The 16,279-nt window shown below is 36.6% G+C and overlaps 1 protein-coding gene across 1 annotated transcript; it reads left to right on the top strand.

The window, feature by feature from the left end:
- The first annotated feature begins 217 nt into the window (after positions 1-217).
- NDC80 (NDC80, kinetochore complex component) lies at positions 218-14,944 on the top strand. The gene is made up of 16 exons (XM_009284123.1): positions 218-407; positions 872-958; positions 1,717-1,840; positions 1,960-2,132; positions 4,523-4,625; positions 5,463-5,552; positions 6,836-6,929; positions 8,077-8,183; positions 8,623-8,767; positions 9,051-9,256; positions 10,434-10,586; positions 10,852-10,941; positions 11,768-11,860; positions 13,377-13,507; positions 14,180-14,282; positions 14,649-14,944. Exons 1-16 carry the CDS (start codon positions 307-309, stop codon positions 14,769-14,771), a joined length of 1,923 nt encoding a protein of 640 aa, XP_009282398.1. The 5' UTR covers positions 218-306; the 3' UTR covers positions 14,772-14,944.
- Positions 14,945-16,279: the final 1,335 nt, after the last annotated feature.

Here is a 16,279-nt window from a genome sequence, read left to right as displayed (position 1 = left end):
AGGCAAAACAGTAGGTTTGGAACAAGCACTGGCACTTTCATCAATAAAATAGTTAATTTGAAAGGCTGTGGCTGCTGCTATGTAGTTCTGGAGTCTGACATACACCATTTTTTTTCCTATTAATTTTTTTTTTAAAGACAACCCAATATTTTTGTAAACTGTCTGTCACACCGGTTGGTCCAAAGTACAGTTCTATACTTGCTTATTCTGACCCTTTAGAAAGTCATTGTGGTGTTTAAAAAAGCAAATACTCTTAGATCCTGGATTTTCCAATACTGACAGATTGTGATTTACAGTTTAGTCACAATGAGACGAAGCTCAAGTACTGCTGGAAGCAGTGGTCGGCAATCTATGATGGCACTCAGAGTGCAGGACAACAACAAGATGGGTCTTCAAACACCTCAGATGTAAGTGTTGCTGATCATCTTGCTAAGAATAGGTATATAAAACTAACTCCGAAGAGATTTACGGTAGTGTGTTTGAGTGTGTGAGTAGCAACTGAAAAAATAAATGGGAGCAGAGAGAAGAAAACTCCCTGCAGCCAAGGATACTTGCGCAAGTGCTCCAGTTCTGCAAAAAACTTTCTTTAATCTATTTTATACCCATGACACATTTCAGATTGTAACACGTTTTCTTACATATTTCTTAGGAGGTGGCTGGGTGTGTGTGTGTATAAAATGTATACTCATAAATCTTCTTGCAGAAGTAGTTTTGATAATGGACAAATAATGTATTAAAATCAGTTGACTTTTCTAAGATGCTGCTGTGCTGAAGATGCTTAGGCTTATATGCATGTGTTTATAGTTTTCTTACATGAGCAAAAGATGAAATGGTAGAAATAGTCACTTGAATCCTTTTTCCTATCCTTCAGGAAGGACAGAGGTACGTTTGGGAAGCTAAGCATGAGCAAACCTACACCCGGAACTTCGGAAAGAAAAGTCAGCTTTTTTGGGAAGAGGTATTGATAGCTTTAGTTCTCTGTACTGCAAATTAAAACAATAACAGTCCCACATCATTTTGTAATTTTTCTCTCTGGACAGTTTTTCATTATAGGGAGTAATGGAGCTGAGGCCAGCAGACCTTCATGTCTGCCTTCCTCCACGCCTTGACCACTAAACAATAATTCTGTGGAGTAGGAACTGCTTTGAGAGCTGTTCTTCCTCTTGGGAATGATATGCACTGCAGACCTTAAGAGCTCCCCAATACATTTGCCTATTTAAGGAAGAACAATATCTAGTACACTCTGCCTTAGTTTCTTCTTTTCTCTCAGATGCAAACCTTCCAAAATTCTATAATCTTTCAGCTTAGTTCATGGCTTCTGTGTTCGGATGTCTTGCAGGTATCTTCTTTCATAGGACCACACTGTTGCAGGGATCTATGCCTTTTAAATATTCCTTAAATATTTTAGTCTTTATTTTCAATCACCTACATAATTTTGTTTCTTCATCTTTGGGGTATTTTTCTGCTCTATAAAACTTTATTTCTTTCAATAAACTGAAGAAAATATTAATCTAGGATGCATCCATTGTATGTGTGCATCACGGCTTCCTGATTGATGTTGTTTTTCCAATCATCCTAGATAAAGAGAAACCTTCAGGCATCCCTTTGTATAACAAATGCGAAAGAAGCATAAAAGTAGCAACTGTAGTGACTTAAACATTAAGACAGTTCTTCATATGTATTGTCACAAGAACTGTATTTATTTTCTGTTCCTAGAACTAGTGGGGCTGGAGGTTCACGCAACAGTCAGTATGGTGTGTTTGGTACAGAAAAGATCAAAGATCCCAGGCCACTTCATGACAAGGCATTCATCCAACAATGTATCAAACAGCTTTGTGAGGTAACTTATTCTAAATGTATGTTATTAGGCATAAAAGATACTAATCAAAATACTTATTTTTCATGGTTTCAACTTTAGATTTTATTTAGTGACTAATGTGCCATGTTTCTTTTTCTCAGTTTCTTGTTGAGAATGGTTACGCCCATAATGTTTCCATGAAATCACTACAGTCTCCATCAGTTAAGGACTTTTTAAAAATCTTCACTTTTATCTATGGATTTCTCTGCCCTTCTTATGAACTGCCTGACTCAAAATTTGAAGAGGAAATTCCCAGAGTTTTTAAAGAGCTTGGGTAAGATCATTATTGTCAGTCTCTTGTGCTAAATAGATATGATACAGCTAGAAATTTAAAAGTTAAGAATTCAGCATGATAGCTGGGGAGAATAGATAGGCTTCTTTATTCAGATGAGACTCTGAAACTACAATGTTGTGATTATTTTCTTTCACTTTTGTTTAGCTCTAAGTTTACCCTCTGACTCTCGGACTCTACTATACATTTTATATTTGAACTTGCAGAACTATAGGCTCTTAGAAGCTTGCTTTGTAATGTAAAATCTAATTATCTTTATTTGTATTAAACTTTAAAAGACAGACATTTTTTTTTTGACAGACTCCTCTGGTTCATTGTTAAAATCCAAGAACTAAAAAACAATTTCAGAATGTTGGACCTGGTTCATTTAGTTAAAAATCATTTTTCCTGTAATTTCTCTCATTCTGCTTTCAAAGCAGGGGGTGGAAATAACAAAAATGGCTGAGGTGAAAAAAACACTAAGTAGCTGGGTGTTTTATTTCTAATCTTGTTCAGTAAGTGTTTGGAATCATAATGCACCAACACTTTCCAAGAAAGAAAATCCTCTGCCTGTTGATAACGGTGAATTTTCAGTCTCATTAAAAAAAAAAGCGAAGTTTATTTTACTTCTGTAGATTTGAGCCCATGATGGTGTCAAAGATTCAGGGCTCCTTAGATGTAGGTATAAGTCTGTTCTGTTCACTTCTCAGTATTTTAATAAAATTTTGTTTTAACCTGTAACATTTGAAACGGCTGACCTAGCTGAAATGTTGAAAAGGCAGTTGCTCTCAAGAGGCTTTACTCTGTTCCACCAAGAGTGTAATCCTGGATAAAAAGACTTATTTTGAGAACTCACTTTAAGTTGTCTTTGGAGAGTTAGAAAATGGACCTAAGTAATTAATTTTAAAAAATTCTCAGGCTGAATGGCTCATGAGCGCTTATTTAGAACTGTCAGTTTATCAGTAGCTTCTTGTGCTATGTTCTTAAAATAACTTTGGGCTGCTGTCAGTCTAAAGACGGAATAAAATCTGCACTTCTGTGTTCCTTGATTTATAGAAGATTTTGAGAGGATGTCAGTAATCAGCAGTATAGCCTTTGTGTGTTCTGTATTTATAGGTAATATTAATACTTTGATATGCAGCTGTTCTGAAATTCTTTTCCATAATTGCATGACATTAAGCTGACTGTCAGCTGCTATTCTGTTTTTAAAGTGCATTTGACCCAAGAAGCAAGAATCTTGCCCTCGAAGGACAGGACTCCCATGTATCAGTTTGTTTTCATATGTTAAGAAATCTGTCAGGCTTGTACACCCAGTTTGGAAGTCTAAACATCATCCATTGGACTATTACTCCCTCCTTTGCATTTGTGGCCTTTCCTTTGAGGTCTTTGTCTCATCATGAATCACCTCATGCTCACAGGGCACCCACTCCTTTTTCCTTAGTACTGCAGTGCCCATCTCTCCTCCCATAGTAGCTTCAGAAGGAGAAGGACACATCTGGCTGCTACCAAGACCAAGGCAACATACTAAGCTGAATAGGAAGGGGCTAAGGATTTTATGAAGGAATAGTTTACACTTTTGTATGAGGCCTTAATTGTTCCTAATCTTTGGATATGCAAAAAAAGTCCATTTCTTCAAACATTTCTTCAATAGCTAGCCGGTTGAGGGAGGTGATTGTCCAACTCTACACTGCACTGGTGCGGCCCCCACCTTGAGTACTGTGTGCAGTTTTGGGTGCCTCAATATACAAAGGACATTGAAATATTAGAGAGTGTCCAGAGGAGGGTGACCAAGATGGTGAAAGGTCAAGACTTGCGAGGAGCGGCTGAGGTCACTTGGCTTGTTCAACTTGGAGAAGAAAAGGCTGAGGGGTTACCTCATCGCAGCCTACAACTTCCTTGAGGGGGAGGTGCTGATCTCCTCTCCGGTGACCAGCGATAGGACAAGAGCAAATGGAAGAGGCTGCATCAGGGGAAGTTCAGATTGGACATTAGGAAAAGGTTCTTCACTGAGAGGGGGGTCAGTCACTGGAACAGGCTCCCCCAGGAACTGGTAATGGCACCAAGCCTGTCAGAGTTCAGTGAGTGTCTGGATGATGCTCTTAGTCATATGGTATAGTTCTAGGTAGTCCTGTGAGGAGCAGGGAGTTGGACTCTATGATCCTTATACAGGTCCCTTCCAACTTGAGATATTCTATGAATCACAAAATGAGAAACCCATGAAAATTGAATAAAATAGTGCTGTAAGAACTCAGCTTATCTCCCTTTGATGTACAGTATAAAGTACAATTGAGTTTGTGCTTCCTTCTATGCCTTGATCTACATGTAAAAATGTGCTGTTTTGTTTTCATCAGTTTGCCACAGCTATTAAAAATGTATTTTCTTTTGCCTTGTAGGTACCCCTTTCCTTTGTCAAAAAGCTCCATGTACACAGTGGGAGCACCACACACATGGCCTCAGATCGTGACAGCTTTGGTTTGGTTAATTGATTGTGTCAAGGTAGCATTTGTCTTCTTTAAGCCAAATATTTCTAGTTTTCAGGCTGGAATGTTATTTTCAATACGGATCTCTTAAATGCTTTCTAAAAATACCTTTGTTTGACATTTATGTAAAGAAAAAGGTAGGTGTTCTTACCTGCCATCTGGGAGCTAGCCCTTAGCCTTACTTTTAATAACTTTTAAACTGAGTTTTTAATGTCACATTTTGATAACTTTTTTTTTACTGTGTGCACTGGATAAACTTGTGTATGAGAAGGGGGGAAATTATGATTATACATACATAAAAATGTGAAAAGTTAATGGGTATAATCGTGCATCTTCAGTGCAGATCTTCTTGTGACATCTGCCATCTTCTCATAAATTTGAACTCTAAAGATGGAATTTTCAATAGCAATTATTCAAGTGTCCTGTGATGTTGTATAGAGTGGGGGGTTTTGTGTTTGGGTGGGTTTTTTTGTTTGTTTTTTTAATAGTGGTAACTCTCTGTTGCTGCCAGCTCAGGTCTGAGCAAAATTTGGAATCTGTGACAGAAGTTCACCACTGCTGAATTGGGCACACATGAAAATCCCATACTTTATGCTGAAAAGACATGCTTGGCTTAGCAAGGCAATTTGGCAGTGTTGAACGTCCAGTTAATGCCTCTTCATCTGTGCTTTTAGTCAACTAAACACAGGCTCATTACCCTGATGTGACTGGTCACATTCTGAAGCAGCACCATTTCAGCTTGCTGAAATCCTAATCCAGTGTTACTCTGCTTCTTATCATGAACATGAAACTAATATGAAAACTAATGGGGATCTTCACACTTGCTCTTTGTACGTACACCTGTGCCTTTCAGTTGTATGCTGCCATGAGGGAAAATGCACCATCGTTTGATGATGGACAGAGTTGGGGAGGAGAGACGGAGGATGGAATTGTACATAATAAGGTACCATAAAAAGTAAATGATTATCAGAATTGTTCAACTGAATTTTGCCATATGCTGTAACAGCACAATTTAAATATATGACACAACAATTTTAACTGTATTTATATATCCTGTTCAGTTTTATATTCACAGGCTTCTGTAGGAAGTATAGTAGCATTATATAAAAAGTCTGATGAACTAGTTTCCTGAGCAGGCATCATGGTCAGTCTGTTGGTGAAGTCTGGGTATTAAATTGAAATGACTTATTCTGAGTTGCTACTGTTTCTGTTCTCCTTTGTGGAGAAAGGGAGTCATTATGCTGTTTGTTCATTGTCTTAGTAGGGTCTCGGGTATATTTCTCTTCAGCACTTGAGTCTAAACTGTACTGCTGTTAACATTAGAAAAGATGGTGACTTAATTATAAATGTGGTGGCTCCTGCCAGTATCTACTCAATTTACCATTTAAAAATTGGTCATAATGTGTAATTTGCTAGCCACAAAATAGGGTGGCAATGTAATTCAGGCACTTAAAAAATCCAGCGGCTTGCTTTCTTTCTAATTTATCATGGGTTATTAGTACTATTCAGATTTAACTCAGTGTTAATTTACAGCAGATGTTTGGAAGGGGTTGTATGATGTGCCAGAACATTTAATTAGAAAATTGCAAAAATCAAATTAAATCAGAATTTTGAACTAAGGTTAGAGACCTGACAGTTGACAAGTAAAAATGCTTTTAAACTAAATGTGTGCTTATACACTGATACATATGCATATATGTTGAAAGAAAATCTACAATACTGGTGTAATTGCTTCTGAAAGATCTGTAACTTAGGCTCCATTAAATTCTTTTTGGGTAACCTCTCTTTAAGGGTAACATCTCTTTAATTCTAGATCAGTTCTCTGACATCTGCACATCTGAAGTATAGTGGTCGTATTTACTGAAGAGGTCTGTTAAACAGACCTACAGTTTCCATGAACTAGCCTGAGAGGATCATATGCTGCAAGATAATAAATTCTTAAATATTTTATCTACTATCCTTGTTAGGTATCCCAGAATAATCTATGAAGTATTTCCAGACCTTTCTTAATGTGAATTCTAGATGCCTCCTTCTGCCTGGATATAATCTGTTGACATTCTATGTTTAAAGGGAGGAAAAAAAGTTGATTTTTACAGAAGTGCAGTCAAACCAGTGAAAGATATTTTTGGTGTCTGTTTAATTCCATTGGTTGAGTAGATTTAGACTATCTAGACATTTCACAGCCCTTTGAATTGTTGAAATGAAAACTTTTTAAATTGTTTACAGCTATTCATGGACTACTCTGTAAAGTGCTATGAGCACTTCATGAAAGGGAGAGATACCTTTGAAGAACTGGATGCAGAAGTGCAGTCAAAATTAAGTAAGTTTTCATGTTTTAATGAAGTATTTAATTGTGTTACTGGTTTCTTTTCTCCTAGCATCAGTTCTGCTCAGTTTACAAGTGAAAGTGATCTGAGGTAAGGGAACCTGAAATTCCCAAGTAACTCTCAGTTACTTTGACTTAATTCTCTTCTTTTTATGCATTGTTACTAGTACAGCCAGACGAGTCATGCTCTGCTGTCAGCTGTACCTGTGTATCCCTATTGTTTTCAATGGCTTTGTGACAGAAAAGCAGTATACAGTTCTTCAGACGCAAATTCCATCTATGCAGTTGATTCTTGTTTGTCTGACAAAGTTAACAATTAAAAAAAAAAAAGAAAAATATTACTAGAGGATGCATGTCTGCTGAGTAAAAGTTCAGCTTCTCTGAAAACAGTCTGCAAGAGTTCCAAACTCTGTTGTGAAGGTTCCCATATATGATTCAGCATGCACCTGTGTTTGTCTTCAGGGAGATGGAAAATTACTAATTTTTTTTGACTCGTTCATTTCATCACCTACAGAAATACAAACAGAATATCAGAACAAGGAGGAAAAATAGTTCTCGGTTTCTGTGCCCTCCTATGAAAAGCCAGACTAAGGACACTTCTGTTGCAAGCTGGAGCCATCAGTTGGAGAGGAAACACAAGCTACCATACTGTTACTAGATATTAGTAGGGAAAAGTAATCATGCCATTGTTTGGCAAAGCCTGAGGGAAGTAAGGGACAAGATGTCTCGAGGCAAGGAAGTATGTGGATGAGAAAGGAGTATACAAATCAGACTACCTTGTGAAGCTGCAACAGATGAAACTTGTCTAACAACCACTATCCTACAGTGTGGGCTGTATGAGAGTTTGGAAACTCTGACCTCACAGGAGTGATTTTGAGCTCTTTTATGATATGAGGACTGAAAAACTCATTTCTTCTCTTGCTTGTTTTGGGTTTTTTGCCTATTTGCTTTCTAGTGAAAGGTGGTTTTGATGGGTTTGTTGGTTGTTTTGGGGTTTGGTTGGTTTTTTTTTTTTAGTTTAAAATAATTGTCCAGATAATGGGTATTTACTGTGCTGAAGCTAAAGCACAGATACTCAGATTAGGTGGTGATATTCAGTGAGATTAATTTGTAAACACCATCCCTTTTTTTTTCCCCCTAGAGGATTTATTTAATATAGATGAATTCCAGATAGAAAGTTTAGCGGCTGACAACAAAAGACTTCACGAAGAGATTGCAAGACTAGAAAAGGAAAAGGAAAGCGAGCCGGTTAGTAAATTGTGTCTATGCTTGTTTATATGGTGGAGTTGAATTTTCTATTATTGACCATTTTATTTTAAAGATGCTTAACTTGATTCAGCTGTCACAGAGATAAAAATTTATTCAAGTTCTTTAATTTTATATTTGTACTATTGAAGTTGACCAATTACTCTGTGGTCTTGTCTGGAAAGTAAGAGCATTATTTGCCGGTTAGTAAATTGTGTCTATGCTTGTTTATATGGTGGAGTTGAATTTTCTATTATTGACCATTTTATTTTAAAGATGCTTAACTTGATTCAGCTGTCACAGAGATAAAAATTTATTCAAGTTCTTTAATTTTATATTTGTACTATTGAAGTTGACCAATTACTCTGTGGTCTTGTCTGGAAAGTAAGAGCATTATTTTGCATTAATATAATAGTGCTTGTTCTTTCCATCCATTTACTAGGATCGTAGAGTATCACTACGAAACGTGAAATCGTCTCTTCAAGCAGATGTCCAGAAATTCCAGGCTTATTTGGCTAATCTGGAATCTCATATAGCCATCCTTGATCAAAAAATGGAAGGTGTTAATGAGGAAGTTGAGACAGCGGGTAAGAAGGCCTTGGTCAAAAATGGGATAGTGAAGCTAGAAATAGGTTTAAAATAATTGTAATTCTCAGCTTCAGGATAGAGTGAGATACTTAGTGTATGATGATGCTACAAATAAACTTTCCAAAATGGATTGCTAATAAAGAGGTTTTTTTGGCTGATAGCTGTTTGTACACTAGTGCAATGAAATACGGATATTATTTACTCATAAAAATACAGAGAGATTAGGTTTAACTATATAGGCTGGTATTTTCCATCCATTTCACAAATGTTTTGTGAACTTAGAAATGGAAGTAGAAGCAATGAAGCAGGAGAATGCCCGGCTCCAGCACATCTTTGATAACCAAAAGTACTCAGTTGCGGACATTGAGAGAATAAATCATGAGAGAAATGAGTTGCAGCAAACCATTAACAAGCTGACTAAGGAAATGGAAGCAGAAGAACATCAGCTGTGGAATGAAGAGCTAAAATATGCTAGGAATAAAGAGGCGGTATGTGAAAACCCTACTACACTGAGAGGTGGCTATCAGTTTTCATCATGCAAGCTTAAACGTGGGACTTGGACTATTGCTAACTTCTTTCCTAAATAATCTAACAGCAGCATAGATACGTCTTAACAGGCTAAAGTGTCAAGAATGGCTTCTGTTTATAATTTCTCTGAAAAATTTTTTTTTCACCTTTTCTGTTTTGAGCATAATGGAAATGTATTCTTTTCACATTTTGCTGCATAAGTGACTATGCATAGCTAGAATATGCACCACTGTCAGCTCTCACTTACAGCATCAAGAGCTTTGATAACATTAGCCTGAAATTGCTTGTGTTAAGATTTCATAGCAAGGAATTAATGCAAAACTAGTGCTTTGAATCAATATCTCTGCACGCATTTAGGGCCAGATTGGTCCCTTACGTGGAAGTTCTAATAGATTTTTAAGGGCCAAATTCAATTCCCTCAAGCAGAATGAAAAGATGTGGTCCTGCAAGTGGTGCGATTTAAAAGCTTCTGCTTCGCTAAATGGAGAACTAAAAAAAAAAAAGTTTTGTATTTGGCAGGATTATGCTTTATCGAGCACTTGGTATTAACTTAAATTCCTCATACTGTGCAAGTATGAAGCACATAAAACTGGAAAGAATACTTATGTTGTTTGGTGTTTGCATATAAGTCACACTCATTAATCAGAACATAGAGCATTTAATAAGTTTTGTCTAGAGGTATGCTCAAGTTAACCACTCATCCTAATAACAAAATTTATGTTGCATTTCCTGTCAAAAACCAATGAGACGAGGCATATCAACATGATGACTGATCATTGTTTTAGTTATTTGTATTATTTCCAAGCATGTTTTTCCTTCCCTATCAACTAATACTCAAAAAGTTGAGGCAGGAAAAAATATGGCAGATGAGTAGGGAAAACCACAGGTGAAACCATTCAGTCTCACCCATACACACTGAGAAACCTTGCAAAGCAAACTCTGAAAGAATCATAAAACAGCACTTAATCCAAACAATGCAAACTGCTGGACTGTCAATACATACAGCTCTTGCATACTGTGGCATGACATGGAATCATGTTTGTACACAGCAACTCGGAAACATGTTTGAAGTACTATATGAATACTTTTTGCAAAGCTTTTCACTTGTATTTCTTCTGTGATTCTTCCTCTGAACAGATCGAAATGCAACTGGCAGAGTATCATAAACTGGCTCGAAAGCTGAAATTAATTCCAGTAAGTGCTGAGAATTCCAAAGGCCATGACTTTGAGATTCAGTTTAATCCTGAGGCAGGACCAAATTGCCTGGTCAAATACAGAACTCAGATCAAGGTAAGTAGAGTCAACACTGAATGTTTCTGTTACCACTCACAAAAAAATCTGTTTCTTTGGAAATGTTGGAAAGGTCTCTCTTAACCTCACTGAAAAGCTTGTGTGATGCCTTGCCATAACTACATCATCGTATAGGAAGGAAATTTGGTATTGGAGGGTACAGCAGCCTTAAATAAAACTGGGAGAGGAAAAAGATGTACTGGGGTACATCTTAGTTCAAACTAACAAATGGCATTAGCCAGATCTTCTTGTATGTGTATTACAGGCACCCCTTATGGAGATCATAAACCAGACTGAGGAAGAAATTAGGAAAGCTACTCAACGGAAAATGACTTTGGAAGATACTTTGGAACAGGTGTGTTGGTTAATGAAGATTAGGGCTACGATACCATAATGTTATCTGCTGGTCTCATTTGACCTTTTGCATGGGTGAAGTGTGGTGGGTTGATTTTTGTTTGGGTTGGTTTTGTTGGGGTTTTTCTTGTTGGGTTGGGGTTTTTTGGGGGAGTGGGGAGAAAAGCTGTGAGAAGATTGCTTTATTTATGATGGAACCTACAAGTTTTTGTGAGAATTAGGGACTCCTGTTGGTTGAAATAATGTGTATTCCCTGCATTGAAGATTATGCAGCTTACATACATTTGACCATAAACATTGGAAAGATTTGGTTTTAGTAAGTTGCCCATTCCAGTCTGTGTGGCTTACCATCACTGACAAGTTGTCATCAGGAAGATTTTTAGCAATATTGGGTTCAGGATGGATTGGAAGAAGAATTTTTATTTCCCCAATCTTCTTCCCCTACCTCAGTTTTTATTGCTGAGCATGACAGTATATGGTATGGAATATCCTTTTGGCCAGTTTTGGTCAGCTGTCCTGGCTATGTGTCTTCCCAAACTCTTGCCCGCCCCTACCCAACTCACCGAGGGACCACGGGAGGAAGAGAAAGCCTTGATGCTGTGCTAGTGCTATTCAGCAGTAGCCAAAACATTGGTGTGTTACCAACACTGTTTTAGCCACTTACCCAAAACAAAGCACCATACAGGCTGCTATGAAGAAAATTAATGCCATCCCAGCCTGGCCCAGTTTAAATATTTCTGGGTTACCACCTGCTGTTTTTGATGGCATGGATTTATATGTCGGAATTCTTTTTGAATTATATTTTCTTGGTCATGTTTTCATTCTAGGTGAATGTAATGGTAGTAGAAAAGAAAAGCAGTGTGAAAATGCTGAAAGAAGAAGCTGAAAAGCTGGATGACCTTTACCATCAGAAGCTTAAGGTAGAACTTCTTATAGGTTGATGACAATTTATCCTTAATGATATCCTTATCCTTTGTATTTATTTATACATATTTGTACTTATTTATACATAAGGTTTTGGTTTGCGTTTTTGTTTGTTTGGACCTCTGCCCTTGCCTCCTTCCATTCCTCTTGCAGGATTCCCTCATTCTTTTCAGAAATATTTGAGTGCTACCTTAAGTGAGTCAGTTTTCACTTTCTCATAAGAGAATCTGGCATCATACTTTGGCAGATCCTGTAAATCATAAGTTACTACATCCAGTAATAAAATCAGTGGCAATCATCTCCTGACCTCAGGATGTCTCAAAGCATGTGCTTGAAGGAGACTTGAGAGTTTACAGAATTTGCCTTGTATATACTAAAAACTGTATTTACTAAAAAAGTTTAATCACTTTATTAAAAACTACGGAAAACATTATTTGACTAAAAGCACATTAATTGTTTTAATGATATAAAATTGTTGCTTGCTTTGTTTTTCTTCCCCAGTGGGGGAGCAGTCCCTATCCTTTCCCTCACTTCAAGTTTAGCAACAAAACGTAGCCCTCTCAGTTAACAGCTAAGTGGCTGCTTCAGTACCTCCCAACTTCTCTAATAGCATGGCTTTGGTGAGACTGTGGTGCCCAGGAGAAAAATGCTTTTTGAACTAAGCTAGTGATTAACACATCTGCTCTTACAAATCCAAACTTCTGTGCTATAACCACGAAACAGGGTTGTTTCATTGCTAATACCTGCTTAGGTGGCTGAAGGCAATTCATCTAGCTTATTGCTTTCAAAAACGCCTGAGACTTAGCTTTTGATCTATGCTGTTGCATATGCTTTTCTCTTAAGGTGAACTCATAAAATACTCAGTTGCAACTGGATGGTTATTATAAGACATAGTCGTGTAATTCCTCGTGTAATTTTTAAAATGCTATCCATAAGAATTCAGTATTAAAATTTTGAAGGATGATGTTCCAGTAATTTTACCAGAATTGCATGTTTAGGTGATGGTGGAATTTAGTTTGGTTTTGTGCATTTAATTGTGCAAAGTATAGTGTCAACAGTGTCATTCTCCTTGGAGAGATGTTTACTTACGTCTTGTACTCATCTTTCAGACACAAGGGAAAAGCAATTTTCTTACTCAAATGTGATTTTTTTTTTTTAACCTAGAAACAGTTGTTCCTCATGTTCCATTTCTAACCTATTTAAAGTATGTAAATAACACTTTTTGAGACGAACTTTGAAGGGAAGATAGCTGCAACACAGACCTTGAAATACAGTTAGAGAAATAAAGGGAAGGTTAGGCTGGTTTTGAGTGGAAGATGATACAGAAGATACCTGAAACTTTAGGTTTGGGGGGCATGTCCTTGGGTTTTTTTAGTTGTGAGTTCGTAGTTACTTGTGTGAATTCTGAATTAAAGTATCAGGATGTAATTAGGTAATACAAAGGAGAAAAAAAATCCTAATTAGTCCTGAGTTATGCAGCTTATTTTTATTTTTTTCCTCTTATGTTTACAGGAGGCAGAAGAGGAAGAGCAAAAATGTGCAAATGAACTGGAATTGTTAGAGAAGCATAAACAATTACTTGAGAGTGGTGTCAATGAAGGTCTCAGTGAAGCCACAAATGAATTGCATGATCTTCAACGACAGTAAGGCCCATAACGTCAAGTTATTTGCGTAGTTTATTTTGGGGTTTGTGTTTTAAGGATAAAGACACTTTCTTGAATCCTAACGCAAAATTCTTTGGTGAGTGGGTATCCATCTCAGTATATTAATTTCACAAATTCACAATCAAAGATGTTTCTCCTCGACACTTAATATTTTGCTAGCATATTTGTCTCCTGTATCAGAACTCCTGTCTTCCATGTAATTTTTTTCATATATATATGGTTGTAGTAAGGAAATTTAGTTTGTTTCCAAACTTGTGACAACTGCATTTTACAGCAGTTTTTAAAGTCTGGACTGTCTCTTCCGACTGTCTCTTCCGACTGTCTCTTCCGACTGTCTCTTCCGACTGTCTCTTCCGACTGTCTCTTCCGACTGTCTCTTCCGACTGTCTCTTCCGACTGTCTCTTCCGACTGTCTCTTCCGACTGTCTCTTCCGACTGTCTCTTCCGACTGTCTCTTCCCTGTTAGCACAATACAGTCCTTTTTCTTCTAAGTTGAGTATTAGTATACAAATCTAAATGGTTCAAGTTAATACTAATAGAAAAAATTATGTTTAAACATGACGATATATCAGACTTGGTGAAGTGATTGTTTTAGATGTCAGGGAATCTTATAATTACAGATGTGACTTTCTGAGTGTCTTTACTTTTTAGATATCAAGTTGTTATGCAAACAACAACAGAAGAGAGCAGGAAAGCTGGTGATAACTTGAATCGTCTTTTAGAAGTGATTGCTACTCATGTAGTATCTATAGAGGTAAGCTAAAATTTGATATTCAGAATTAAATCTTTCTAGAGACATTTGCAACTGCAGTTAAATACATGGAAATTAGAACTTACTTTTTCCAATAAAGTATCAGTTATTTAGGGCTGCTGCACTGAGTCTGTGGATTCTAGTTGAATAAATTTGTTGACAAAACCTTCGGTATAAATAATCAGAATTGATCATTAAATTTCAGCAGTAACATCCTGTCAGGTTTTATCTGCTTCTGGTAGACATCTTTCAGAGAAGTGTTTAACTGAAATCACTTAACCTGTGCAATGACTACTTAAAATGCTTTAGCAGAACCAGTACAACAGAGACTATGATAGTTCTAATAAACTTTCTGTAACTCTTTTCTAGAAATATCTTGATGAACAGAATGTGAAAATTGACAGAGACTATGAAGAATTCATGTCTGAAGATCTATTGTCAATCTTGACCAGAATTCTAGACAGTTATAAAACGAAGGCTGAAAATCTGTAATTACCAAAAAGGTGAAGATGAAAATTTTGTTTCTGAAGCTCTGGTATGGTGCCTTCTAAAAGGATGGGTACTTCCTGTGTTTAGCAGTGAAACTGGTTTTAAGTGTAAGCAAATGTTTATGAACTTCATTTGTTTTATTGATGCAAATATATTAAAGAATTAAACTATATTTGCATTTTCCTAAAAAGGGCTTTGCTTACACTTCCTCCTTGCAATATATTATACATGATTACAAACATCTGTAACAAGACAACTGTGCAACAACTTAATTTCACTTTTGCTTTAATCAAATCATTTGTGTTCTTCTAGGAACAGTAGTAAGACAAGACTACAGTTAACCTGTTAAAATAACAAGCCAGAGTGGACTTAAAGATGGAGCCGCAAGTGACAGCACAAATGCAGAGGGTACTGACAACTTGAAATACCACTACTTAAAAATAACTAGTGGTTTTTGTGAACTTGTAAGATTGCTAACTGAGAAAAGAGTTACGCTTTCCTTTCTGGAGTATAGTTTGTGCATTTCATAATATATGTGTATTTAGTGCATATGCATAACAGCGCACATCCCTCCTCAAGCCTTTCTTTTAGTAGCAAGACCAAATGTCTTCAGTCTCCTGCTTTTTCAGTTATCTATGAAACTGCCCAGAGACCCCCTCTTACATGAGTAAGACTTTCTTTTTTTAACAAAAGCCTCTTTGAAAAGATCAGTAGTAGTTATACAGTAGCCTTGTAAATAGTCTAGAGAAAGAAAGATAGTCAGTTTGAAAACAAAGTTCTGTCTCTAACTGCTCATAATCCCAGATGAAACCTCACTGTACTTCTTGAATATGTATACCAGAGATAGCTCTAAGTAAGACAGCGTGAATTCTGGCAATATAGCTAATCAGTTGTAGATTTGGCTAACGGTGGATACATCAAAATGGTCTACAATGAGTCTGCATTCTTTTTGTTAGACTGGTAGGACAGACTCAATTTGATTTTTCTTCCTCAGGAAAGTAGCAGTAAACTTAGTGTATGGGGAGCTCCAGTCCAAATACATTGAAGAAAATGTAACCCTATCTCTTGAATGTGTACTTCTTTGTTCAGTGCTATGTGGAAGTAGTTATCTTATCTACTCTGTATATACCTTTGTGTTTTAAAAAAAAAAAAATCAGCATTCATGTCTTGGATAGTTTAGTTTATGATGGTATTTCCTAATAAAAGTATTGAAGTATTTGAGTGTTTTTAAGTGTCCAGTGATAAATATCACTGATTCAAATATGCAATGATAAAAACAACTTTGCAGTCTGTTCAAAAGTTTTTAGCAGCTGATAGCTAAATGAAGTTGCTTCTTAATTCTATTAGACACAATATTTGAATGAAACGCAGATCCCTAGGATATACAACAAAACTTAAGTTAGACCATCTGAACACAGACTGCAAATAAAAACTGAATTGTCTTCAATCGTTGGCTATTTTTTGCAGAGCACATATAAAACTCAGTTGTCCTTAACATAGTGTGTGAATCT

This window comes from Aptenodytes forsteri, unplaced genomic scaffold, assembly GCF_000699145.1.
Source record: "Aptenodytes forsteri isolate BGI_AS27 unplaced genomic scaffold, ASM69914v1 Scaffold229, whole genome shotgun sequence".
NCBI classification, from domain to species: Eukaryota; Metazoa; Chordata; class Aves; order Sphenisciformes; family Spheniscidae; genus Aptenodytes; species Aptenodytes forsteri.
Note: the sequence above shows the minus strand (reverse complement) of the source record. Positions and strands in the feature narration are given on the sequence as shown.